The sequence below is a fragment of the Parasteatoda tepidariorum genome, chromosome 3 (genome assembly GCF_982258835.1).
Source record: "Parasteatoda tepidariorum strain Cologne lab strain chromosome 3, Ptep-v5.0, whole genome shotgun sequence".
NCBI classification, from domain to species: Eukaryota; Metazoa; Arthropoda; class Arachnida; order Araneae; family Theridiidae; genus Parasteatoda; species Parasteatoda tepidariorum.
The window spans coordinates 59,387,449-59,415,139 of NC_141757.1; the positions used below are offsets into that span (position 1 = coordinate 59,387,449).

Genomic DNA, 27,691 nt, shown 5'->3' on the forward strand with positions numbered 1-27,691 from the left:
AAAAAATAATAATAATGGTAAGAAGGGAAGCAGAAAATAAATCAGTTTATTGAATCAAATTATACAGGCAAGTTCATCATAATTCCAAATTCTGGACGTATCAGTTTTATAATAAAGCATTTACTCTGGTTTTTGGAGTGGTTAATAATGGTATAAATATTTTTCTTCCTTGCTTGAATAAAAATTTGAGAAAACAATCATATTTTGCATTATACGTGAAGGGAAACCACGAAAATATCTTTCAGATGGCTTGATTCCATTTAGAAGTTCAGTAATCGCAATGAATTTTTTTTTATAATGAATCATTTTTCAGCATCTTTGAGAGACTTCTTTGTGACTATAACGAGATGTTATTCAAATTTTTGTAGTTTTTAACCGAAAATCAAAGTAACTCGCTAGTTTAGTATCGGAATAAAACCATATTTACGTTATAAAAATAATTATGTTTATAAAAATAATTAAGTTATAAATAAATTAAAGTTAAGTTAAAATAATTAAGTTAATTAATTATTTTAATTAATTAATTATAAATTAAGTTAAAATAATTAAGTTAATAAATAATTAAGTTGTAAAAATAATTAATTATAATCAAGATTAAATTGAAATTAAAATTATCAAATTTCGCGTTACACGCTATGAAAAACAGACAAAAATGTTTTTCAGATCGCTGTTATTGGTATATAAAATAAAATAATTTGCAATTTAAGTATCGGAGTAAAAATTATAGATAAACATTTTTTCATTGTTATTATCCTTAATAGATAGGGTACCATCTTTCTGAACAGAACGAAAAGCTCTTCTTATTAACTCAACCCAGAAATCAAAGTGTGAGCTTTTTTATTTTGTGAATGTAATGAAACACCCTTATTATGCTTAATTCAATTCAGAGATCAAAGTAATTAACAATTTAAGTATCAGCAGGGCCGGATTATATCTTTCGTAGGCCCTAGGCACAGAGCCGGATTATACCTTTCGTAGGCCCTAGGCATAGCCGTTTTTGCCCCCCCCCCATTCCTCCCCTCTTTCCCCGCTAAAATTTTCTTGCATATTTTTTTTTTACATTTTTATTAATATGGGTTTTAATTTACGAATTTGTTTATCTAACTTTATCTGCAATACCGACATACTGCCGATATTGCAGTTGATATCGATTATACCATTTTTGGTGAAAATTTACTCTTCCGATTTAGAGGAAAACTTTGTAGATGAATTTTTACTCTTTTCAAATTTGTATGAGCATAAATCTGCACAAGAAATGTTGAAGGCTCAAATTAAAGAAAAACTTGTGAATACTTTTCCTAACGTTCACATTACATTAAGAATATATTTGTCGATTCTTGGATCAAATGCAGAAGGAGAAAGATCTTTCTCCAGATTAAAATTTATAAAAAATTATTTGCGTTCAACAATGAATCAAGATCGTTTGGCATCTCTCGCACTTATGTCTATTGAATACGACATTTTGCGTAGTTTGGAATTCGACAGCATAATACACGATTTCGTTGAATCCAAAAATCGCAAAAAAGTAATATATTAGATCATAAGATTCTGCAAAATAATTTATTACCGAAAAATATTATATTTTTATTTGTATCTTCATAATTTTGTGCAAAATACACTTGTTGTTTTTAATGGCGATCGAAATGGGCTGCAGGTGGCGTAGAGCAGAACTCTCTACCTATGGCAACACTTCACATTCTTTCCCCATTAGCGTGTGGAAAGTCATAGAGGAAGGAAGTACGCTAGTTTCTCTCTTGATTTTCATATAGATTAAAATCTTTTAAGTTGGAAAGCTACATGGAACTGAAAATTGCGTTAAACATAGTTCTAAGGAACAGTATCACGGAAATTTTAAAAAATATTTTTATTAAATAAAAAGGAAAAATATTAAGAAAAGGGAAAATATCGTAGTACATTCCTATACAACTGAAAAAAGGAGGAGAGGGAAGGGAGTAGGGCTAAAGGCATGAAACCGGTCTCTCCCCAGATGGCGTATTCGAGTGTTGCGATCGCCAAAAGCTAAATTATTTTGGTCAATAAATTTTTTTCTCCCAAGTTTTTCGTAGGCCCCTGAATTTCGTAGGCCCTAGGCACGTGCCTAGTGTGCCTATAGGATAATCCGGCCGTGAGTATCAGAATACAATCATATTCATGAAAGTTATAAGAATAATTTATTTTAATGAAGATTAAATTAAAGTAATCAAATTTGTGTTACATGCGAAGGAAAACCACGAAAAAGTCTTTTAAATTGCTTAATAGTAATAGGTTTCCAGCTTAATGTTGATTATCGCAATAAAATTATTTTTTAATAATCAATAATTTTTTTTTAATCATCTTTGATAAATAGTAAATGCTGTGAAATGCTCTGAATTTTTTTTGTACTTTTTTGAATTTTTGTAGGCCACCCAGATATCAAAGTTACTTGTAATTTAAATACAGGAATGAAATTATATTTTGAAAGACTTCTTGAATGAAAATAATTAGAATTTAGATTACGCACAAATGAAAACCATGAAAAAGTTTTAATAACTAACTAACTGAACGCTAACAGGCAATTATGAGACTCTATCTCAGCAATTATTAACATTTTCCAATTTATTGTTCTTCATGAAATTAAATGCTTTGGGCAGCTTAGATTGCTTATAAAACTGTTCTATTTTATTTTAATTATTTTATTTATTTTTTAGTTACTTTTATATTTTTTATATATTTTTAATAAGCACTTAAATTGTTTTTTTAATATTTATTTCAAGTATTTGAATTTCAGAACAATATAAAAATCAATTTTTTAAAATACATTAATTTTTTCATTTAAAATTTACAAATTATAAATCTTTAAAAAAAATTTGTTCAGATTTTTCTGGCACAGAGACAGAATGTTATTATTTATCATAACAATTTATGAAAATCAAATAAAAAAAATAGAGACCGGTGATGTGTCCAATGTTTCGTTCACCCTGACATCTGTTTGGTACAGTGATTGATCTTTCCATCTTTATGTCTTTGTTTGAGTATACGCAAGCAAAGGAGAGGATACAAGCATCTATATTCATTGTCTACGAAGTACTTCGATTGGTTTAAATAAATTATCAAACTGAGCATGCGCGTTATTAAAATTCTGCCAAGCAAAAATGCTAAAAGCGCCATTCTAGTAAACCTGACAAAACGATTAAGCAATAACGATGAAAACGATGATGTAATCGACCAATCAAATGCCTCTATTTATTAAAAAAGCGGTCAGCCAAGCAACAGCCTAATAAAAAAAAAACTATTCAAATTTTTTGGAGTTCATTTCTTAACTGTCATCAGCACTACTGTTCTTGTTTATTTATAAACAAGTAGTTTCGAATTCAAAAATCATGACTGCTTGTTCGGATAGAAATTTTTTATACACAGTAATTAAAGATGCATCGGCCAGGAAACTTTTTAGTTTATTAAATTCAGTAAATATGTTAATTCATTGTTGTTTATTTTGTGACTAATTTAATTTGTATTTTAACTGTTAAACAAATTATGCTCTCCATATCGTTTAAGAAAGTAGTAATCTTATTCTTGGAAGTTTCAGAAGATCTAAAATTTATTGTCTCACTTATACCTCTAAAAAATAAAATTTAAAATAAAACGGAAACAATGTAACTTTCGTTATTTTCTTTGCACTCTCTATTTAGTTTCACATTAACAACATGTCATGTTTAAGACATTAATTATCTCTATATGGTAGTAAATATTTATATTTTCTATATGGTAGTATATAATTATATTTCCTTCATTAAAATTGTAATTGTTATAAAAATTAGCGAGCTTTTATCAAAAAGTTTTAATTATAATCTTTTTTTAATAAAATAATCCACTGAAATAAACTTTATAATCAACTAATTTACTAAATTTGAATGTTTTAGATTTCTGGATCAAAGGATTTGGTATTGGATAGGCAACTTATTTGTTCTCTTGATTATATAGCAAATTTTAGTCAGTTGAAGGTAAGATTATTTTGCTTAGTATGAAATTATATTAAATATATTACTAAGCTCTTGGGTCTTTTTAAAAATTAAAATGTTCTAAAATGAAAACATAAGTGCTGTGATTATTTTTAAGTTAAAAAACACGTAATATAGTTTTTAATAAAAATCAAAACATTCCGCAACAACCCATTGTTATCCAAAATTATCATGAAGACTAAGGCTTCACAATTTGTGACCATTAGCATGATGGTGACAATGTTGTCAGCATTGTGCCTTTAATTTCTAAACCAGCTGTTGCCCATTGATCTAAAGCTAGGCTAACACAGAGAGTATTAAAGCTTAGTCTTTCACAATGACAGCTCAGTCTCTTAAGCACTGAGCCATTGTGGTTTTAGTATAGTATTTTGTCAAGATGAATTCTCTCTTCGTTAAATATGTTGTATTTTTAATTATTAATTTCTTCTTGTGTATTTTTTTAAGTATTCAAGAGGACTTGGTCCGTATTTTAAATTATTTTACAAAACAGAAGCAATTATTCAAGCAGTAGGCATTTAACTAGGCTACACACATAGCATTATTTTTAGGTGTGTTGCTTTTGCCATTTTTGATTATTTAAAATATTTTGACTATTTCTTTTTTATTATTTTTTGTACTTATTTGCTTGTCATAAACTTTATTTTTTTGATTTTAGTACATATATTCTAATTCTGGTCATTCATACAGCATTTTGTTAATTAACTTAATATTTTATTAATATGTTTAGTTTAATTCTAAAATGATTATCAAAGTCTTTGCATATTTTAAATTTGAATTACATTCATTTTTTCCCCTCTTTTTTAGAGTTGTAATGTTCAAAAAGTTTTCAAATTAGAATCTGGTGCTACTCCTGGAGCTACTGAAAAGTATATATCCCTTATTTTATTTATCTCATTTGTATTTTATTTGTTGCTTTTATAAGAGGTATATAAAATAACATTGTAATGCTGATTGTATAAATTTAGACACATTCGTAATATAAATTATTCATCTAAAGGTTAGCACCTCTGATGCAAAATGTAAATAAGAATTTTATATTATCATTTATATATACTACATTTAACTTTATATGTAGAACATTAGGTATAACTTAATAATTTAATTTTACCAGAAGGTTTAGTGACAATTTGTTTAATTATATGTAAAATACTAAATATATTTTTCATTTTAAATAAAAGTTCATATAGTTTCATTTATTTTACTTTCAAAATATTTTTAAATGTAACCTTAAATTTTACTTTCTCATTTGAATTTAAAAAATTGTTACTTGATTCTTATATGCAAAAATGTAATAAAAATTTTTTATATGTTATTAGTATATAAAACAATGGAGTTTCGAAAACAATTCTTAAACCTTTTTAAATGTTGTTTTAAGTTCAATAAAGATTTTTTTAAAAAAATATCACAAATTTATAGACATTGTTAAATAAAAAGGAAATTGTTTTTGTATTATTTAATATATTCTTGGTCCGTTATTATTATTCAATAAAGCTTAAATTTATTTTTATATGTGGCTATGTTGAAAGAAAATAATAACTTTTTACTAATATAAATATTAAAACTGACCATATTAATGTAAACAATTGTTTAAAATGCTTTTGACTTTTTTTAATATTCAGTTGAGCTTAAACATTCTTTTTCAGGTGTGTGTATGTAATCAGACCTTCTATACAAAATGCAAAGATCATAGCTGATCATATTAATGCAAGTAAATCAATTGAAAGCAATAAAAAATTTTGGGTTATACATGTACCAAGAAAGGTAAAAACATTCTTTGATTTTAATTTTTCTATGAATTGAAATTGTAATGAAATTAACTTGATCTATAGATTTAATGTAAAATGAAGCAGAAATATAGCAAATAGCTTGTGACTACCTAATATATTTGCTATTATAGTCTTTTCCCATTTTGGAACAGATTATAGTTATTTATTGTTAGCTTATTAAAATATGTAATTTTAGTAATATTTACAGAATTTTATTTTTCTACATGATCCGATTTTTTTTTTTTTTTTTTTTTGTTCTATTACATAAATGCCAACTTATATATATATATTTTTTCTTTTTTTTAAATTTAATAAATTTGATTAAAAAATATTTACAATGGCAAGTAAATAGTTAAACCAGGTATTTGAAAGATTTGAAAATTATGTGACAATGCTTTTGTGTGCTTTAGTGCATGGATTTTACAAAGCTCTGCTTTTAAAAAAATTTTCATTGTTATGCTACCACTGTGAAATATCCTATGCAAAACTAGGGTACTGTTTTTTTTTTTTTTTTAATTAGGTTTAGAAAATCTATAAAATCTACTCAAATTATTTAAAATTCACAAACTTTTATAACCTTATCAATTGATTCAATATTTGAAATTAGCTTTTCTGATAATATACTTTTTTTTTAAAAGTATTTTAGGTTGAAGTCGAGAAATGTTTTTCAAATTTAATGAATGCTGTTGAGTAAGAAAAATAATAGAAATACCATTTCAGATCATAGCCAAATATTAATCATCCCTCTAATTATGCAACTTAATATGTACTGCACCACTATCTTCTCTTTTACTTTTACCTAATTATATTAACAACATATGTAAAACCTTTATAAATTTTTATATATATATATATATACATACATATAACATAAAAAGCTTCAATTGATCTTTTTTATGTTATCCTAATTAATTATTCTAATCGAAATACTTTCTCACACTTTTAAAAGCCACGTCCTGTTCTTAAATCTATTTTTGGCTCAAGCATGCATTTAATTAAAAGCAGGATATTTTTTCTTTTGTTCTCTGTGGGAAACTCTCGACCCATTTGATAAACCAATTACAATTTCTAAGATTTCCCTCTTTCCCTAAATTGAAACATTTTACGGATTTTACTTTGCAAGATTTTCCCTAACATATAACCGAGGAGCGCAACTTTTCATGTACACTTTTACACTCTCATGGCTGCTCTGTGTAATAATTAATAAATAAATTTTGTACCCTCCTTCCCAGCCTAAGCCCTCTTTTAATCCTTCCACTCGGCAACGACGTTATATATATATATGTTTATATAAACAAGTGCATTAAGCATCTGTTCATAGTGTAAATATGTACTACAATTTTAAAGCTCCACTGTAGCAAACCAAATTTATTATTATTCTAGAGTTCTATTTCTATATTGTTGGTAAATAAGCATTCATTTTTATAAATATTCTGAGTTATGATGTTTTTGTAACATGTGCCCTAAATATATAATGTAACTATAAATCTTTTTTTAAATCTTTTTTTTTTACATTCTTTTGCAGAATTTTCGCAGTGAACTTGTTTTAGAAAGGGAAGGTGTTTATGGTTATATAACACAAATTGAACTGCCAATTTGCTTTTTTGCTCTTGACAAAGACTTATTTTCATTGGAATTACCAGACTTTTTCAATGCTTTTTACTTGGTAAAAAACAAAGCAATTTATATTTTATGTTGGTATTGATTAATGTATCAGTAATATTTACTTTTATATATCTACTTTTAGACTCTTGATATCTACAGTGTAGCCTTGATAAATTTACAACAAAAAATATTTCAATACTTAAAAATTATTTTGAAATTATTTTTATTTGTTTATTTTTTATTAAAAAGTATAAATGGATAGCAATCATGCAATTTGATAGCGCTTTGATTTGAACAATTTTTTATTACTTATATTAGTTATAAAGTTTTAGATTTAAAAGAAGAAATCATTACTATAGCTGCTTTTTACTCTTAAGTAATATTTCAATACTTATACATGTGTTTTGTGTTTAAAAGCTACCAAAAACATTTGTAAAACTAAATTAAAAGAAAAACTGCTCCTCAGGCTCCTTTAAGTTTACTTAATTCTGTTCTTATTCTGTATTTCAAATTAAATAAAGTTTATGTTTTTAAATTACTGAGATTCACCTATTTATTTATTAAGGTTTAATGAAAGTTAATTAATTTTTGTCTGAAAATGATTATGTATGTATTTTAACTGATTATGTATTTTTTGGGGGAGGGGGAGAGTTATTTTCCCCTTTATTGTTTTTTTTTTTGCTTTTTAAAAATTTTATAATCTATTCTTTTTATCATGTTAAACGTTACATTTTATTTAATATCGAAGTTTTATTTTGGTTGCAATGTTATTCACCTAATTGTAACTAAACTTTTTTTTTCTAGAAAGGTGATCTTTCTTACATACATACAGCTGCAACTGCTCTTGTACAGTTATGTAAAATTTGTGGACCCATTCCTAAAATATTTGGACAAGGAAGATGTGCAGAGGTAAAGAACTTTATAGCAGTTGACTGCTAGAAATTAAGATGAAAAAATTAATGTTAAAATATTGATTGCCTTGCACAGTTATGTAAAATTTGTGGATCCATTCCTAAAATATTTGGACAAGAAATATGTGTAGAGGTTAAGAACTTTATATCAGTTAACTGCTGGAAATTAAGATAAAAAATACTAATGTTTAAATATTGATTGCTAGTGATTCTACTTGACTTAGTAAACTATGGGTCTTAGGTCCTAAGACTTTTAAATTTCTTTGTCTCTTTTTACTGAAAATGGGGCCCTATTTAAGATATCTTTATCCATTTCTTAATTTGAGCATTTTGAAGTATTTTGTTTCAAATATTATAATAGAATGCATTTATTTGTCTAATATAATTATCCATATATATTATTGTCCATTATAGTTGAATACTTACTATAATATTGAAATATTTTATTCTATTTATTGACAGTCAAAACAAGAAAAGTTATGTTTCAACACTAAATACTTTTAATTAGGACTGGTTGCAGCAAGAAAAAGTAATGAATTGATACTCAACAACAATTTAATACTTAGAATTATTCAAATTTCCTCCTTCAACTATTAATAAAGAAGAAAATGAATTTTTTATGTATATTAAAAGTTTAGTTACAATTTTGTCACATAAATCTGCCGGAATACTATTTTTTATTAATTTTGGATAAATATGCATTCCAGGACTGGCGTCATAACTCTTTTTATGTCTCTTCTAAAATGTTCGTCGTGCTTGACGCCCTATAACTCATAAGCAGAATCCCTAGCTGTGTAACATGTAAAAAATATGGCTTAATTTGTTAAAGACTTCTCTCAGCACTTAAAATCCAAGCTTTAGTAATATTTACAATTAATTATAATTTATGAAGTTCAACAGTTGAAGCAATTGATGATCTTCAATATATTTGCTTTACAAAAGTTTCTAAATGTTTTTGCATGTGCATTTAAGAAAATCTTATAGAAATTCTAAAAACTTGTACTTAGTATATCGATAATGATTTCAAATTTGAAAATATTAATAAAATTTCATTTATAGTTTATATAAATTTATTATATTGCTGTATATTGCAAATAAATTATTTTAATATTATATTTAAATCATAAATAGTCATTGAATTGTTTTATTACAGATGGTTGTTGATCTAATGAAACAAATTTCAGAAGAAACTGTCAATGATTCACAACAAACTGACAGGATATCCCACCTAATTATTCTTGACAGAGGTATGTAGCATCAGTGCTATCTCACCTCTTTTATGAGATCAATTATTATTACTTTTTCTCTACATACATGTTGTATATGCAATTGCTGCTTTTAATGTATTTTTTTTAAAAATTCGTGTCAAAAACTAAGTAAAAATTACACAAACGTTGAGAGTTATGAATCAATATTTAAAATAAAAAAAAGAAAGTAAAATGTTATCAAAATTTGTTGAGTCAGAACGGAGGAAGACAAGATTAAAAACATTAAAACCCATTTAATTTCGAAAAAGAAGTTAGAGAAAGTCGAAGATAATTATTAAAAACACTTTGCAGTTTTTTTCAGGAATCAAACTGGTTTTAATGTTTTTAATCAGGTTTCTGTCAGTATAGTGGCTCATTTGATTTTTTTTAAGAAAATTTCTTCACTTAAATATTGATTTGGAATCTTTAGTGTGTTTTTTTACTTCATATTGGAAAAATATTGTAAACATATCTATTTAGAACAATTTTTAAGAAGTAACTATATATTTATATATAATTTGCAGATTCTAAATTCAAAAAACACACCTTTTTAAGTTTTTTACTGTATTCAAAAAAAAATTGTTGCCGTTAAATGTGCTGAGTGAGATTTGTTCCAATTACAACTAGTTTTTATTTTTTCATCTCAGTTTATCGTTCCAAATTACAGTTTATTATTACTAATAATTGTATTAAAAAATTTTGAAAAAATAATGTAATTTGTGAAGAATGTTCTTTAACTTATTGAAATCAATAAGGAAATAAAATTAAATAAATTTTTCCTCTATGTTTAAAAAAGTATGAAATATAGTTGCTTATATTTCCAATTCTTTATTAAAAGTCTTAATGTGTGGAACACTTAAACCCTGTTATTGAAATATTATTTTTTTTCTTTTGAATATATTTACAGTTGCTCTTTTTATCTATATTACAGATATAGACTTTGTTTCTGTACTTCTTTCTCAACTTACCTATGAAGGAATGTTAGATGAAGCATTTGGAATAAACAGCAGTGAGTTTTTTGGCTTAAAAATTTATAATTATACAAAATACCTTTATTGTTATATTTTAATGTATTAAAACTAAATTTACACAAATTAGAGGGCTGTGCAAACTGTTGTATAGATTATAATTGCAAGAACATCAAATAACAGGCACTTCAGATTTGAGATTCATTATAGTGAAAAAAAATCAAATTATTTATTTTATTTCATCACATTTATTATCTACCGAATCAAGATAACTTTTATTTAAAACATCAGCAAGGTTTACATCATTTCCAATTCCTATAATGGGTTATTGTTCACCTTTGAATCAAATATCCAGTCTAAAAACTAATTTTGAGATGTTCAAAAAAATTTGACTATTTCTTTTAATTTTTTTCTTTATCTCGTTGTGCTGTTTTTTTATTAATGATTGTGCTTGTGTTAGCTAAATATTTTTAGGACTCGTTCAATAAGTCACAGAAACTATCACCCACTGATTTACTTAAAAAGTTACTAATAATATTTTTGTTAATGTATATCATTGATTTTATTATTGACAATGCTTCTGTGCTATTTCTACAGCAACTTCTTTTTTTTAACAAAATAGCAATAGGTTTTTGAAAGAAAACAAGTAGCTTAAACTGAAAACTTTCTATTTCTTTTCTGCTGCTTTTTTAGCACCATGCAACAAACCTTATTTACATACAAAATAGTTAAAAATATGTTTGGTCTCAAGCTTAAAATTAATTTTTCATATTCATCTATTTTAGCACCGCTGCTATGAAATTACAGATTAAAAAAATAGAAGTTATTCAAAACTATGAAAGGTTTTGTGTTAGAGAAAAATTCACTTTATTGAATTTCACTGTAGGAGCATTGGAGTTTTCAATTACATTTAAAGACAAAGAGTTCTGTTAATTACTAAATATTTTTTTTTCTGAAATAGCATATTCTAACCAAGTTAACTCATAGATATTAAGATAACTTAGGGTGTTTTTGTAGCAATGTTGTTTTTACTTATGGGGGAGAAGGGACCTAGTGTGAGCATTTTTTACAAATTGATCAAAAAGTCGTATTAAATATAATTTTTAACTCATGAAGTAGTTTTTTAACGATTATTTGGACGTTTAACTGCATTCAGATTTATATCTTGACTTAGAACGCTTAGCTTTTTCATAATATTTTTTTTTAAGAAAAAGGTTGTTTTTGTCCTCACTACATGGGACTAGTGTGGACAATCTTGATAACATGTTAAGTAGTCATTTATTATAACTCAGAAAGGTATTTCTGTAGCCAAAATGAAATTAATTTCAATCTAAGCCTTATTAGAGGATAAATATTGCATATATTATTTAAAATATTAATTTGTAATGGACCATTTTGCTCTATTAAAAGACATTTTGAATGCAAATCAATACATTAAAAAACCATCATTCAATTTGGTTCAATTGCTAAATATTTTGAATTTTTTTCTTTTTATCAACAAAAATTTAAATATCAATTTTAAATGTGTATTGAGATCCTGTGTCCTGGCACAGTGAAAGAAGTTTAGGAACTGTTTCTTCACTTGAAATTTGAGAAATGCTTTTTTCCCTGGAAAAATGAAAGATTCATGATTAGAAGAACTATATCTATCTGTCTCTTAAGAATTGAACATCATAATCTCTAAATCTATAAACAACTTCCACTCTACCAATACCACAACACTGCTTTTTATTTACTTTTTTTAACTAGCACAAAATCATTAACTGTTACTGAAGCAGTGTTATCAAAAAGTTTCATTTTATTTATATCAAAATGATGTCATTTAAAGGAAAAATAAAAACAAAAGTTGTTAACTTACAAATGAGAAAACCCACTTCAAGCATACCCACACTAGCTCATATTGCATGTGTCTACACTAACTCAAAGAAAACATACATTATTTTTGCCTAATGCTGATTAATTGAAACTATAAAATGCAAAAGTTAATATTAGAATAGGTTAAAAAAAACAGTATCATTTTAAACATAATATCACCTTCAGTTCAAATTCAGAAAATAAAAAGTATTAATAATAGTGTAAAGAGAAAATTTGAAACGTTTTTTACTAATTCCCTTTGAAACCTTTTTAACAAATTTCTACTAAAGTATTTACTGTGTGATTACACAACTGGACATGGAAATGTACACCAGTGTTGTCAATTTACAATATCTCACAGAGGAGATTTCACCAATAAATAGAAAAGTTATTCTAGATGTCCACTTTAGCTATATGTTCACACTATCCCCCTTTCCCCTATTTAAAGCAAGTATGGTTAAATTATGGTTATTTTGTATTAATATATGGTTATTTTGTATAATTGATACTCATTTATGTTGTTTTAAATGTAAAACAAAATAACAATTGTGACTTTAGGAAGAACATACTTTCAAATGTTTTGAGTAGAACAGCAGTTTACTTTTATTAAAGAAACAATAAGCTGTATTTTTCAATAACATTACTTCAGTGCTGACAATAAAATCATCTTTAATTTCATAGCATAATTTAAATCTGCTATGAATTAGCACTGAATTAAATTAGCAAAATATTGAATTAAATATTAAAATTAGAGTGCTTTATTTTTCTAAATAATTGGAAGTAATTATATTAAAAGCGTTTAAGCTTTTGATATAAATTATTATATTTTAGTTTTTGTATCAAAGTAGAAAATTCTTGCATTTTCTATATAACACAATTTTTAGTACTATTTTTTTACTTATTTTGCAATCTTGTTATATTTTTAAAAAAATTATTTTTACAAACATTTAAATTTATAGGCCGCATCATATTCCCTAAAGAAGTCACAGGTAAAGATGATGCTATAAAAGTGGTGCTTAATAGTAATGATTTGGTAATTATAATTTTATTTTTTGTTGAAAGTTTTCTTTCCAGAGGTTTTATGTTTTATATTTTCTTTAGTCGTGATTATCATAACTATGTTTTACTATGTTTTCTTCAACTCAATTTATATTATCATTTACAACTATTTGATTTAAAAAATAATTATTGTGAGAAGTTATAAAGAAATCATTTATGAATTAGAATATAACATTAGAGGGAATATAAAAATTAACTTTCAAAATTTTAAGCAGAGTAATTTAACCTTCTTTATTTATACTAGCATGATTAGAATGAAAAAAGAAAATATATGCTGTATTATACATGTAATTTGGGACAGACTATCCATTATAAAAAAGGTTCTGTGAAATATGTCAAAATTATATGTGTCTTATATATTATATTGTATCTTATATATTATATGTCTATTGACTTTAATATGATGGATTTACAAGATATTGACCCTGTGTTTACTTTTATTAATTTAATTTACTGTTCCTTCAAATTATGTTAAGACTTGAAACTAGCATTGTTTTTGCGTAAAAAATTTATTGTAAGGCTATAAAATATAAAATAAATGTTTACTTCCAACTTAAGAGACTTCTAAAACTTTGAAAGTTATGTGTCTAAACATGTATTGAATGCACTTTATTTATTTACATTTTATTCCATTTATTATATTATTATATTCCATTTATTATATTATTATATTCCATTTATTATATTTTATTGATTTGTAAATTATTGCAAATCAAACTTCAAACTAATAAATTATTTATTTATATTGCTTTTTTTTTGTCTAATCTGATACGATTGCTAATTTGTTTTAAAATGTCATTTAGAAATTCATTTAGTACTACTTAAATTTATCTAGGTTTACATTTTCTCTTTCTGTAATATATTACTATTATAGAAATTGTTAAATACTATTCAATGCATGTAGCTAAACTTCCTTTGCTTTTGAAAGTGCCTTTGTAATTTTAAATCACAATTTTGAAATTTTTACTGCAGTTTCAATTTTATTATACCATTTTTCAGATCTTTGCAGAAATTCGAAACTCATTTTTTGCTAGTGTGTTTGGCGTTCTTAGTAGCAGAGCGAAAGAATTGCAAACCAAATCGGTAAGTAGGTACTAGTATTTGTGCAATTTTTCTTTTTTAAAAATGATAAAAAATAATTTTAATAATTGAAATAAAAATTTTACTAATAATAACAAAGATACTTGTCAACTGATATGTTCATTGTATGAATCTCAATGTCGATTCTGTGATGTTTTAAAATATTCCCCTTTATATCTTTGAGAATATTTTTACTTTTTAGGAAACTCGAAATATGTCTGTAGCTGATATGAAAAATTTTGTGACTAATGATATGAAAAAAATTCGGCAACTGCAGTCTTCATTATCATTACGTAAGCATATTGTCTTAATTTATTATTTTTTCCGATGTTAAGTATGTTCTGGTATTAAATGTTTCAAAAGTTTCATTAGTTATATATTTCAAAATGGGGAAAAAATTTGATCCTAATCATAAGGAAAAAATAAATTTTTTTCTCTAGTTCAATGTTATTACTAATATTGTCCTTTGAAAAAAAAAAAATGACGTAATCTTTTTTTATTTATTCTTGAATTATTCTCTTTATATTGTCTAATTCTTTAAAAAATGATGTTTCAGCTATGCATGTTGTTCTAAAATGTAAACAATTAGTTTTCAGATACCATTGTTTATTTTTTTCTAGAAGCAATATTATAATTTATTTTTTTCTGTAATCATTTATAATTTAATCTTTGCAAAATCTCTTTGTTTTCTAGATATTGGAGCTTGTGAAGCAATTATGGAAAAGAAAAGCCAGGATAACTTTCAAGAGCATTTGCAAATTGAACGAGGTATTATTTCTAAACTATATATATAATAAGAATTCAGCAATTTAAGCTTTTATCTCCCCATGATTTATAAGTTACACATTAAGTTTATTATTTCCAGACATCATTGAAAATCAAAATGCTAAAGATTGTATTGATTATATTGAAGATTTAATTAATCAACAAGTAAGTTTTTTTTAAGTTATGGAACTAACTATTTATATTTAATTAATATTGAAATTTAAATAATCCTTTTCGATGACTAATTTCGTATGGTAATTTTAACCTCCACATTCAAATTTGTTTCACTAATACTGTTAAATTTGCTTCCGAAATTTCATCTTATAAAATTTTGCTCTGCGACAATTAAAAACACAAAATGTGGATTTATAAAACATTGTTTACTCAAAAAAAAAACTATTGAAAATCAGCTCACTCAGTCTTTTACACAAGATCGCGCCTCAGACCAGCTCGCCTGTCTTCTTTCCTCTTCCATCTTTTTTCTCCATGTTAGCATGGGTCTGCCTCTTTTTCGTTTGCCTCCTGGTGCCAACATTAAGGTGGCTGATGGTATTTTTATAAAAGTCATTCTCAATATGTGTCTTATCCACTTCCATTTTTTTCTTTTTATACTGATGGTGATTGGTTCTTGCCTGGTTTTACTCAAGAGTTCTTAATTTGATATGGTCTGGGACGAGAATATTTCTAAACATCTGTTTTACCAGCTATTTAGTTTTGTACTCTGAAGTTTTGTTAGTTTCCATATTTCTGACCCAGACAATAGTACAATCCCTACCATGGAATTAAAAATGTTAATTTTAGTCTTTAGCATTAAATTATTTGAATCCATACTTTTAAAAGTTTTTTGAAGCAAAACTGTATTTTTGAAATTATTCGTCCTATTTCTGCGTTTGTTCCTCCCTTCCTATCAACAGTTGCACCAAAGTTAATAAATTTTTCAACACCTTCTATTTTGCCACTTTCAATTTTAACTACATGCTGAATCTTGCTTTTTATACTCACAGTCTTAGTTTTATTTTTATTTATTTTCAGTCCAATATTTCCTACATATTTTTGAAAACTAATTGTTTTGGATTACAGATCATCAAATTTGCTGGCAATCGAATCAATTATAATATGAAGAATAACTTTGATGCCACACATCACTATTAAACCCAGTCTCAATGGTAAAGGGCTCTGTCAGGCTTCCATTCTTCTCAACACAACACTGAATTTCTGAAGAGTTTTTTAATGATATTTATAAATATTTGGAAATGCTTTTAATAACTTTGGAATTTTCTATATCATCTCTCTATTAATAGAGTCTAATGCTTTCTAAAAGTCATGTACAATGATATGTTAAATTTGTGACATCTATTCACGAATTTAAAACATCTTGTACATGTACTTTGTATAATAATGTTTTTTAATGTAAATATTTGTTGAATTGTTCCTGCACCACTTCTAAAACCCGCTTGTTCTTCACATAGTGCATTTTCAACTTCATTTTTCAATCTATTCATTAAAGTTCTACTGAACACTTAGGCAGGAATCCACATAAGGCTGATATCTCTCTAGTTGTCACAAATGAATAGATTTCTCTTTTTAGGGATTTTGACGATAATTGATTATCTCCACTAGTCTCAGACTTCTTCTGTTTTCCAGATTCAATTAAAAAGGGGTTGTAATCTTCTAACTGTTCCATCGATATCAACTTTTAGCATTTCTTCTGTGATTTGATCGCTACTACTAGCTTTTCCAAATTTTAATATACCTTCAAGTTATTCTTGATTTCAATCAACGAAATTTCAGTTATCAACAGAAATGTTTAATGGAATGCCAGCTTTTGTTATCTGATTTATTTCCAGTACTTGATGTTTTATATGTAGAGTTTCTTCAAAATGCTCTCTTCATCTACTTTTAATTACTTAAGATTTTTCCTCGCTTACCTTTCACATTTTGTTGCTGCTTTCTTGCATCTTGACTAATCTGTTTTATTGCTTAATAGACTGTTTTCAATAGACTAATTTCTCCTCTCTCAGCAGCTTTCTTCAGCTTCCAGGTTGCACCTGTAATCCATTCCTTATTTACTTTCTTACTTATCTTCCCAATCATCTCTTCCGAAGTATCAATAAAGACTTTTCTTATTCTTTGCCATTACTATTCATGCTTTTCTCATTTCGGATGTGTATTTCGACATTTTCTTCTTCTAGTACGGCAAATTTATTTTTGAGTATGATGGCAAATTTGTCTTTATTTTTGTTCTTTAGTTTAGAAATATCAAATCCAATTAGTCTTCTATTTTTATTTTTGGAACATTTTTGAAGTTTCAGTTTCTGATTTATCACCTCTAAGTAGTGATCACTTTCTACAAAGTTCCTTTCCTCACTTTTTCGTCCTTCATGGATCTGATTCAAATTTTCCACTAATTGCAATATGGTCTATCTGGTTCTTGCTTTTCCCATCTGGTGATTTCCATGTCATTTTTTTAAAAAACTTTGTGTGTTTGAACTTAGTTCCAATAACAAGTCCATTTAATTTAAAAAAGAATGCACATTTTTCTTTAATCTCGTTTCTTTGCCCTGGAGCTTCATTTCCAATTTATCTTTCATTATCATATGTTTTTGTTCCAACTTTAGCATTTAGATCTCCCATTATAATTTAAAGTTTGTGTTTTTCAACTTTGTATGTTACTTTTTGCATTTGATCATAAAAATACTCCTTGTCTTTTCTTCTGTATCGTTTGTTGGAGCATACTCTTGTATAAAAGTCATTTTTACATACTTTCAGAAGAACCTTGCCTTAATTATCCTTTCGTTTTTTGGCTCCCATGCAATCAGACTGTTTTTTTGCCTTTTTACTTAAAATAAGGGCTACTCCTCCTTCATATTTTTCATCATTTCTTGAATAGAGTATTGTTTCATCATCTGCTGTTTTGATATTTTCAAAACCAGTCTACCTGGCCTCACTCACTCCTAAAATATCAAGATTATAATTGTCCATCTTGTTTGTTGTCTGTCTGGTCCTTCCAATTTGGTACACAGTCCTTACATTCCATGTTGCAATTTTTAGTGTTTCTTCTAGCCTAGGCATTGACTTCATCCACCTCAGTGGCCTTGTATTAGGGCTTTCTCCTTGATGCATCATAGGCACAAAATCCTCAGTAGACCAGGCAAGATAGCTGCCATCTAGTACCTTACAAGTCCCTGCACTTTCCATGAGCATAGCTCAATCTAAGCTTTGGGTTTCTGTTACCGAGAATTTTTTACTAGGAGGGGTAATTAGCCCCTCGCCCAACCTTCCTCATTTGCGTAGGCTTAGGACCGTCATAGGATCTGGCAAACTCTAACCTGTGGTTGAGTTATGGTTACGAATTACTTGGTACTAATTGATAGATTCTGCAAAATTTTATAGTTTTAACTTTTTTTTATATTTTTAGAGCATTTAAAGGAATGTATTAAAATTTAGAATAGGAAAAGGGGCTCGAGAAATGAAACAAATATAGTAGCATTTGTAGGAATAATAATAGAATTGAATATAGTAGACGATAAATTCCTTTTACGATACTATGGCAATAAAATCGATTGTTAGTATTTGGTAAATTATGGAACTTATCATCAGAAAGAGAGCACCTCAGATGCTTTTTTTTTTGTACTCTCTAGATCGGTAATAAATTCTATTTTATTTTGTTACTTGTAGCAGGCAGAAAATTATTAAAACTTGTATTGTCCTCAGGCACAGTACCACAATAAAAGCTTGAATACTCTAGTGTAAAATAAGCAAAATGAGTTTCTTTAATATGAGGTATTATGGTTTATAGTATAAATATATGCCTGAACTTTGAATTTGTATTATAATCTGTCTCTTGGTGGGGATATTTGTCTTATTCGCTATCAAAGTCATTAATTATTTAATTTTTAGATGGACAAATTTATTCTCTTCCAAAGTTGATATATTTTTACTTTTTATTTTTAGGAACCATACACAATAGCATTGAGACTAATGTGTTTGCTTTCAATCGCTCAAGATGGGCTTCTCCCATCAGAGTACAAATCTCTTGCCACACAATTTCGTCAAGTAATCTCCTTTCTATTCTGTTACATTGGCATAATTCATTATTTATTTAGTATTGATCTTGTAGTATGTAGCATCTATATTATTTATTATTAAGATGATAATATGCAAAAAATGTGATAGCTAAATGTTTTTGTGATAACTGAAATTTCCAATTTGAATTGTAATATCTAATTGTATCTTTATCTATCTTTATAACATTATTTTATATATTCTGTTATATTGCTGAATATCAATACTAAACCCTTTTTACTATGCTTTTTTTTAATTTCTTTTTCACTAATATATTGATTTGGTTATAAGAGTTGAAAATTTTCTGATAAAAATTTATTTGTTAACAAAAAATTATGATTATTTTTTTATAATTGAGTCATACTCATTTTGAAGATAGGTCCTCATTTCAAGAATGTCTGCTGATGTTGCAAAGGATATATTCTGCTGTCTTTAACAGCACTGTTCTTATTGCCTCTTACTCGTATAAATTAAATTGCCTTTTTAAATTTGTTAAGATTAAGATTTTTGTAAGACTAATTATGAATATTTATTACTATTATTTAACTTGACACAATTTGTTGTTGTTTATCCTCCTTGGCTTAGACGATTTAAAGGAAGTCAAGGAGACCATGTCGCACAATTAAATCAAAAACTATATCCCCCTGATTCAACAGCTGCCCCATAGAGGCACCAATTAGATATGTGAGGGAAAGGCGATGGCATAACAGTATAGTTCTTCTCATTTCCATTAAAAATTAGACTCTTAATGTGACTATTCCTAGGTCTAGATTTAGTGGTTTGAGCAAGTCTTGGACAGGAGCACCGCAATGACAGTTCAGGGAGCTCAGCAGCATACCAGGCATGTTGGGGCGGGGTCTTCGAAGTGGTGTTTATATTAGCCCAAAACAGGGAGTGGACCTAAGAAGTTTTCAGTTCGGTGAAAGGGGTAGTGGGAAGCTTGCTACTTTAGAAGGAGAGAAATTTGTTCTTTCATTAAATTACATTCAAACACAATATATTTAATATTATATTTCTTAATGATACCTTATTTAAAAAGGTGGAAGGATAACATGATTAAACTATATGTTATTGTTTTTATCAATACTTGTATACTTTTGCAATTATTATCTGAAACGTTGATTTATACATGGTAACAGAAGAACCATGTTTCTTTTTTTAGAGTTATGGGTGTAAGTATTTGCCTCTTCTTTACAATTTAAAGAAACTTGGTTTGTTAGTTGAGCAGTCATCTCTTTTACCATCTGGACAAACTACAGCAGGCAAAATTGTAGAAAAGGTTGGAAGAGTTGGAGCTTCTAGAATTGCAGAAAAAGTAGCAACAGCTGTTACCTTAACAAAATATAGCTCTTTTAAATCCATTTTACGAAAGTTCAATTTAGTAAGTATATGTTTTATTGTTTATGTTACCTCACAATAATTAACTGGATATAAAAATTTTTTTTCTTAAATGTGTGCTATGTTTCAGCCTACATCAGTAAGGGCTGTTCAAATTTCAATTTATATGGACTTCTCAAAACCCTATCATAAACATCTTTAGTCGCTTGTATTAAAATTGGAAGTTAAAACACTGCTTAAGGACTATATACCTGATCCAAGAACATGCAATCTTACTAATTTATAAGTGTTTTCAAAAGCTTCTGTTCAGTTCATAATTACAGATTATTGTTCGTTTTCAAGTAAAGCAATACATTTTATGCAAAAAAAATATAAGTTTTAAATATAAGTCATGAGTTATTTCGTGTCATATTAAAAAAAAATTTCTTTTTTATACCATATGTAGTGTGAAATTTTTATAATTTTTAATAAAAAATGTTCTCATTATCAATGATTTCAGATTCCAAATGAGCAGGACTCAGATTTAAGAAATCCTAAAAGTGTGAGTTATGTTTTTGGTGGGCGATATGTGCCTTTAATAGCGAGAGTAACAGAACAAGTAAGTTTGTTACTTGAATCTTCCTTTACATTAAACAAATGGCTTTAAACATTTAAAAAATGATTTTAAATATTAACTTTAAACATTTAAAAATGTAAACAAATGATTATTCTAAATATCTAGTATTTCAAATATATCAAAAAGAACTGTACTCACAATCAAATAAAATTTTGAAAAATTGAAATTTTCTCACATCAGCTTTCTTAATGCCTTTAATTGGTATTTCTTGATATTTTTTCTTTTGGTCATAAATTAAATATTAAAAAAAAATTGGATAATTTAAATTGAAGCTGATGAAAAGTATTTAATTTATTCAGCAAAAGGAATAAAAAGTATGATAATTCTATTTTAAGTCTCTTATTTAGTGTTAATTAAATTTCAAGTTTAAGTTGAAAGTTAAAACTTCCATTGTTCGAACTTCAATTTAATTGACATCTTTTTTTTCTAAAGCTTGATATTTAACTTATAATCATTTTTATTTTCAGCATAAATGCTTTCTTTAATGACGATCATTAAATAAATTCGTTTACATTTATTAAGTATATTCATTAATATCACTTATCCTTCATAATGCTTTTTATTGTTAGGTTATTGTTCATGGATCTCTTAAAAATATTGAAGATGGGATGAAACTTCTACCTGGAAAAACAATAATGAATTTCCAAGTTGACAAAGGTGTTCTATTATATACCTCTTTTTTCATAACTAATCAGTTTAATACAGAATCTTTATACTATATATATTTTTTTTTATCACTCTTAAAACGTGCTAATAATAAAGTTTTAGAATTGGTATTGATTTATTTTTGCAAATACTAAATAGAAGGGATACTGAATAAAATCATTGATTTAAATCAACTTTCATTTTTTTAAGAAACTCGTCGATTTAAACCAATTGATTACTTTTAAATAAATCAGAAATAATGTTGAAAATACTTTTATAAATAAAGTTTAAGTTATTTTCGACTTTGAAATAAAGTCAAAACTATTTTTATAAATATATTCTTTAGGGTGTGATTCTTTTTAAAGTCTACTTTCATTGATAATGAAGTTTTTATCCAAAGAAATAATGAAGGGGTAAATTATTATGTTTCTAAATAGACTAATGAATAAATAAAATTAGAGACTTAAAGCGGATAAGAGTTACATTACACTGTTAATAATTTCCCATTTCCTGTATGTAAAATAATTTGCTGGTCATAAACATATATCAGTTAAATCCATTAATTTTTATGTTTATTAAATACTTTAAGTGCTCTTAAAATGTATTAAATACGTAGCTAGTATTTACCAATATTAAAAAACTACTTATTCTGCCCAAAAAAACTTACAATATTTTTTTAATGTTTTCTAAACTAATTTACTCTTCATTGGATATCTAACTGACAACTTTCCTTGCTGTCTTTAAAATTTTAGGATGTTTCACTAGTCCTGTAGTCAATTTTGAGTTTTTGGTTAAAATATTATTTTCTCCCACAATGCAACAATATTATTTAATTACATAATTTGGGTGATATAAGGATGAGAAAGAATTTAATCCAAGATCCCAAAACCTATAACCATGCTAATAATTACTTGCTGAAATTTTCAGAAGATGTGTCACGTTCTAAACAAATCCACGAAACTTATGCTAAAAGGTTTCATTAATAACTAATGTAACTATCATTTTAAAACCATGCAAATCAGTGTGATTTTCTAAATAATAAACTACACTTCTTCAATAAAAAGATAGATTTTATTAACCATTTGTACTTTATTCTGTCTTGCGATAGGTCAGGTTTTAAAGCTTTTTTCTCTTTATAAATTAGCAATCAAGGAGTAATTTTGATTGTAAAGAAAATGTTATAGTTAGCTATACAAAAATATATATTGATAGAGTTGGGAAATATAATTTAAAATTCTTTATTAAATTGTGATTGGCAAAATTCTTCATTATAGACATTGATTTATAATGCTGTCTCGTTTTATTTTTGAATGATATTGATATTCTTATGAATAATTTTATATTATAAAATTAGGTTCGATCATTTAATCATGTGCAATCATTATATGTCAAGACATTTTAGTTTTTATAAGAACTTTTAAAAATTAGTTTTATAACACAAGCAATATATATTGTGTTGCTTTTGTCAGTTTAGAGATATTATTTATATTTAAATCTTTGTTTATGATTTACTTTTAGATTCTGGGACTGTGAGGCCTACAACTGATTTCGTCTCAAAAACCGTTCTAGTATATGCATTAGGTGGAATTACATTTGCTGAAATAGCTGCCCTAAGACATTTAGGTCAATTGAATGGTATGTTATTGAATCTCTTAGATTTTTATCATATTGTAAAACTATAGGAATTATTCTCTATGCACATTTGAATCTTTACCTTTATTGGTTCACAAGTTCTTTACTGGTATCACAAGCTTAATTTCCACCCGGTATGATTATAATAATTAATTATATTATAGTTATATAATTAAATTGATAGCAAATATGACTACAATAAGATTGATAAAATGACAGAAAGACTTTTGCCACCATTATTAATGTCTATTAATGTCTATTAATGGTTAAATTTTCCAGAAATAATGTATGAAGATGATTATTGTTGGCAAAACATTCTTTAGTGGTCCCACATGTCAGAAAGCTCTTTTTGCACTACGTGTATCAGGGCAACATTTCTATTAGGCATGCATTTTTACATGATTTTTTTTTTACATGCCTGCATGGGCATATAAATATTTAATCACAAAAAACCATAAAATACTGATTAATATTCACCTTAAATTATGATTATAAATAATAACTTATAAAGGAAAGTTAGCTTATTTCTTTTTATTCTCCTTGTTCTATATTTTATTTTCTTTAAAAGAAAAAAAAGTTTATCCCATCTCTTTAATATAGAAAAATTATTAAAAAGTTGAATTAAAAATGTAAAAGTAATAGCATTTTAATAATTTTAACATAATATGTGCTTTAAATCTTCAATGAAATTTAACAATGCACAAGCAAATAGTTAATATTTCTACTTAATATTTATATTTACTTCTTTGTTTTGTATTTCTGTTAAACGAGATAATAAGCTTATTTGAAGGAGTGGTTATATTTATATAAGTGTATTCATATGTTGTTATAAATTTGCATTCATAAACAATGTTTGCACATGTAAAAGTTTAATTCAAGTATGTATTTTGCAGACTAACATGCCCGACAGGGCTTCTAAAAATTTTGATATTCTTCAAACTCTGTATATATGTATAACTTCTATTAATTTTTTAACTCGTGGTTATAAAAAAAAATTTTTATTCATCTTTTATTTTTTAGGTTGCAGAATACTTATAGCTACAACTTCAATTACTAATGGAACGTCTCTTTTAAAAATGTTCACACCTTTTGAAAAATAATTTATTTTACTAAGTTGTTGCTAACAAGATGTCCTTTTTATGTATGTTTAGAATGTGAAAGCTTCTATTAAAAACTGTTATGTTTGACAATGTGAGAGCAGACGTGCTTTGCCTTGAAACTCTTTACACCTGAAAGGTGCATGAGCCCTCCATCCTCTACTGCAGAGTGTGATCTCTCTTTCAATATTCCAATTCGACCAATTAAATTGATTTCTCTTCTTGGCCATGTTGTTTTCGTCCTACCTCTCCTCCTCTTTCCATCTGGTGACCAGGTCAATGTGTTTCTCTCATTCTCTTTGGCATGTTTTCTTAATGTGTTAGACAATTCAGTCCATCGTCTCTTTTTTATATCTATTGTAAGTGGCTAGCTACTGAATTTATGGTATAAGTTTATGTTGCTCATTTTGTTTGACCAGTAGCTTTTTAGTACTTTTCTTGAAGAGCATCTATTTTGTCTTTTCAAATTTCATTACAATTGACCAATCATTTGCCATTTGTTTTACTGTTTAATTTCATTACTTTTGTGATTTATCTTATTTATTTTTTATATTATTTTATTTTTAGACCAATTTTCTGAGCAATTGTTTGAAGGTCTTAAGGTTTTTCTCGAAGGTATCTTTGAATCTTTACGGCAGTTGAATAATTTCTTTCTCAAGCACCAGATCCTCAAGGCAATTATTGAAGTCCCATCTTATGCCTTTATTTCTGGCTTTCATGATGGTCCTCAAAACCCAGTCTAGAGCTATGATAAATGGCAACCCAGTGTCTGACTCTGGTTTTGATTCCAATTTTTTCAAACTGCACCCCTTTCACAATTACTTGTGCATTTCTTCTACAATACATTTTTGATATTAATAATCTTACCCGGGATACCATTGAAACTCAAGATCTTCCACAAATATTCTCTATCAATAATTTCAAAAGCCTTTGAAAAGCCAAAAGAAGTTTAAATACAATGTCTCATTTCTTTCAACGCATTATTTTAGGTAAAATGAAAATTTGATTTACAATGCCACTTCCAATTCTGAATCGTGCCTGTTGATCTCTAATCAATTTTGTTTCTTATTTTATTAATAGTTATTTTTGAGAAAAATTTTCCCTGAACACAAAGTTAACTAATTCCTCTCCAGTTGTTATGGAGTTAATTTTCCCTTTTTTCGGAATCTACAATGTATGCCTCTCTCCACAGAAGGAATGTACTTTTTCCGCATTCCAAATTAGGTTAAACAGCTTAAGTAATGCCAAAGCTGAGATTTTTAAATCCGCTTTTTGCTTTACAAATGTTGACGAGAAAAATTATTACTGCTTGTTCTTTTGCTTTTCTATTTTTAAATAGCATCTATTATTTCTTAGCAAGTGATTCCTCCCATACCAATATCAATATCTCTTTGGTTCTCAAATGCTGATGTGATATTGTATTTATACAGTGAAGCAAAAATGTTTCAGAATGTTTGTGATTGATTAAAAAGATCAATTTCAACATTTGAGTTTTAAAGAAAAAGAAATTTTAAGTTGTATTTAAATTGTTTACCTCTGAATTTATGAATTTTATCAAAATCACATTTTAATACCGCCGCTGTTGTGAATATTAAAATATGGTTTCAATGTCAGTGCTGTCATGAGTTTTAAAATCATATTTTGATACCGCCGATGTCATGAATTTTAAAATATGATTTTAATGCCACCTTTGTCATGAATTGATGCTTCAATAAATTATCAAATTATTTTTGTAATGTATACCAATAAAAAAATAGAAAAACGAATTCAATCATTTCTTTCATCCAACTAATATTAATACAAATTTTTTTAAAAACATTTCAGAATTCGAATAAATAATCAGAAACCACGCAACCTGTAATCATAAAAAACTATTGTAGAAAAAACTATTTAAAACTAGAAAGATATTGCGATTTTATACAAAATCATGCATTTATTTACAGTGGGTCAAAAATGTTTCTGAACATTTATGAGTGTTAAAGGGTCTTAATTTAGACAGATGAATTGGGACTTTTTGGATGTTTTATTGAAAAAATTTAAAAATCAAATGTCAAATCTTATCAAGCAAAGGTTACAACATCAAATGTTAAATATCATTAAGAAAAGGTTACAAAGTCAAATGTTATCGAGAAAAGGTTATAAAATCAAATGTTAACAAGAAAAGTTTCAAAATGAAACGTAAAATATTAAAGGTTTCAAAATTCAATGTCCGCAGCAAAAAAAGTTACGAAATCAAATGTTAACGAGAAAAAGTTATAAAATTAAATGTTAACGAAAAAAGGCTTAAAATCAAATGTTATCGAGAGAAGGTTTAAAACTAAATGTCATTGAGGAAAGATAACAAAAACAAATGTTAAACGTCATCGGGAAAAGATTACAAAATCACATATTAAATGTCATCAAGTTCTCCTGCCTTCAATAACCTTGAGGTAAAACCCAAATTTCAAGTGTTGCCTTAACCCCCAGACGTAGACAAGCGAATTCGAATTTTCCTTAATATATATATGGACTGATCGTAAAGGTTCCCAGTAGAACACCGAAGTCAAGCATCACTGGCTGCGGTCAGTTTGCGTGTGGGTAACCACTTTGATCAGCCTTCATAGGGACCGAGCGGTATCAGTCCTCGTTAAACTGTTCTACCATAAAGTGCTTGACTAAGCACGCAGGTCTCCAAGCGGACAAGTCATTCGCGCGCAGGTTATCGGGCTACCAAAGCGGAGAAGAGGATCTGCAGAGGATCAAGATGAGGATGGCATGTCTTCGGATCATCCTCGGGGATGTTTCCCAGACTGTTGCCAATAGTTGATTGTGCGGTTCTAGTGCGATGTAAATAAAATATCTGCCTATATATATATATATATGTTCATATATGTATTTATTATTGAGTGGCGGATGACAATTTGATAGAAAAAACACTTAAATTTAAAATCGATTTGTAATTTTGAATGGATTTTCATTTGGGGCGATGAACTTCCCAGCTATTCATTTGGTTTTCCCTGTATTGGCATCATATGTTTTAACAAAAATTTACAATGATTGGCTGCT

At 27.0% G+C, this 27,691-nt stretch overlaps 1 protein-coding gene across 1 annotated transcript; it reads left to right on the plus strand.

The window, feature by feature from the left end:
• The first annotated feature begins 3,316 nt into the window (after positions 1–3,316).
• LOC107437935 (vacuolar protein sorting-associated protein 33B) lies at positions 3,317–26,408 on the plus strand. The gene is made up of 19 exons (XM_087159384.1): positions 3,317–3,443; positions 3,900–3,980; positions 4,803–4,864; positions 5,642–5,759; positions 7,290–7,430; positions 8,174–8,278; positions 9,434–9,527; positions 10,459–10,536; positions 13,309–13,382; positions 14,408–14,491; positions 14,691–14,781; positions 15,182–15,256; positions 15,354–15,418; positions 19,208–19,309; positions 20,481–20,699; positions 21,156–21,254; positions 21,842–21,929; positions 23,436–23,552; positions 24,570–26,408. Exons 1-19 carry the CDS (start codon positions 3,360–3,362, stop codon positions 24,647–24,649), a joined length of 1,857 nt encoding a protein of 618 aa, XP_087015510.1. The 5' UTR covers positions 3,317–3,359; the 3' UTR covers positions 24,650–26,408.
• The last annotated feature ends 1,283 nt before the right edge of the window (positions 26,409–27,691 follow it).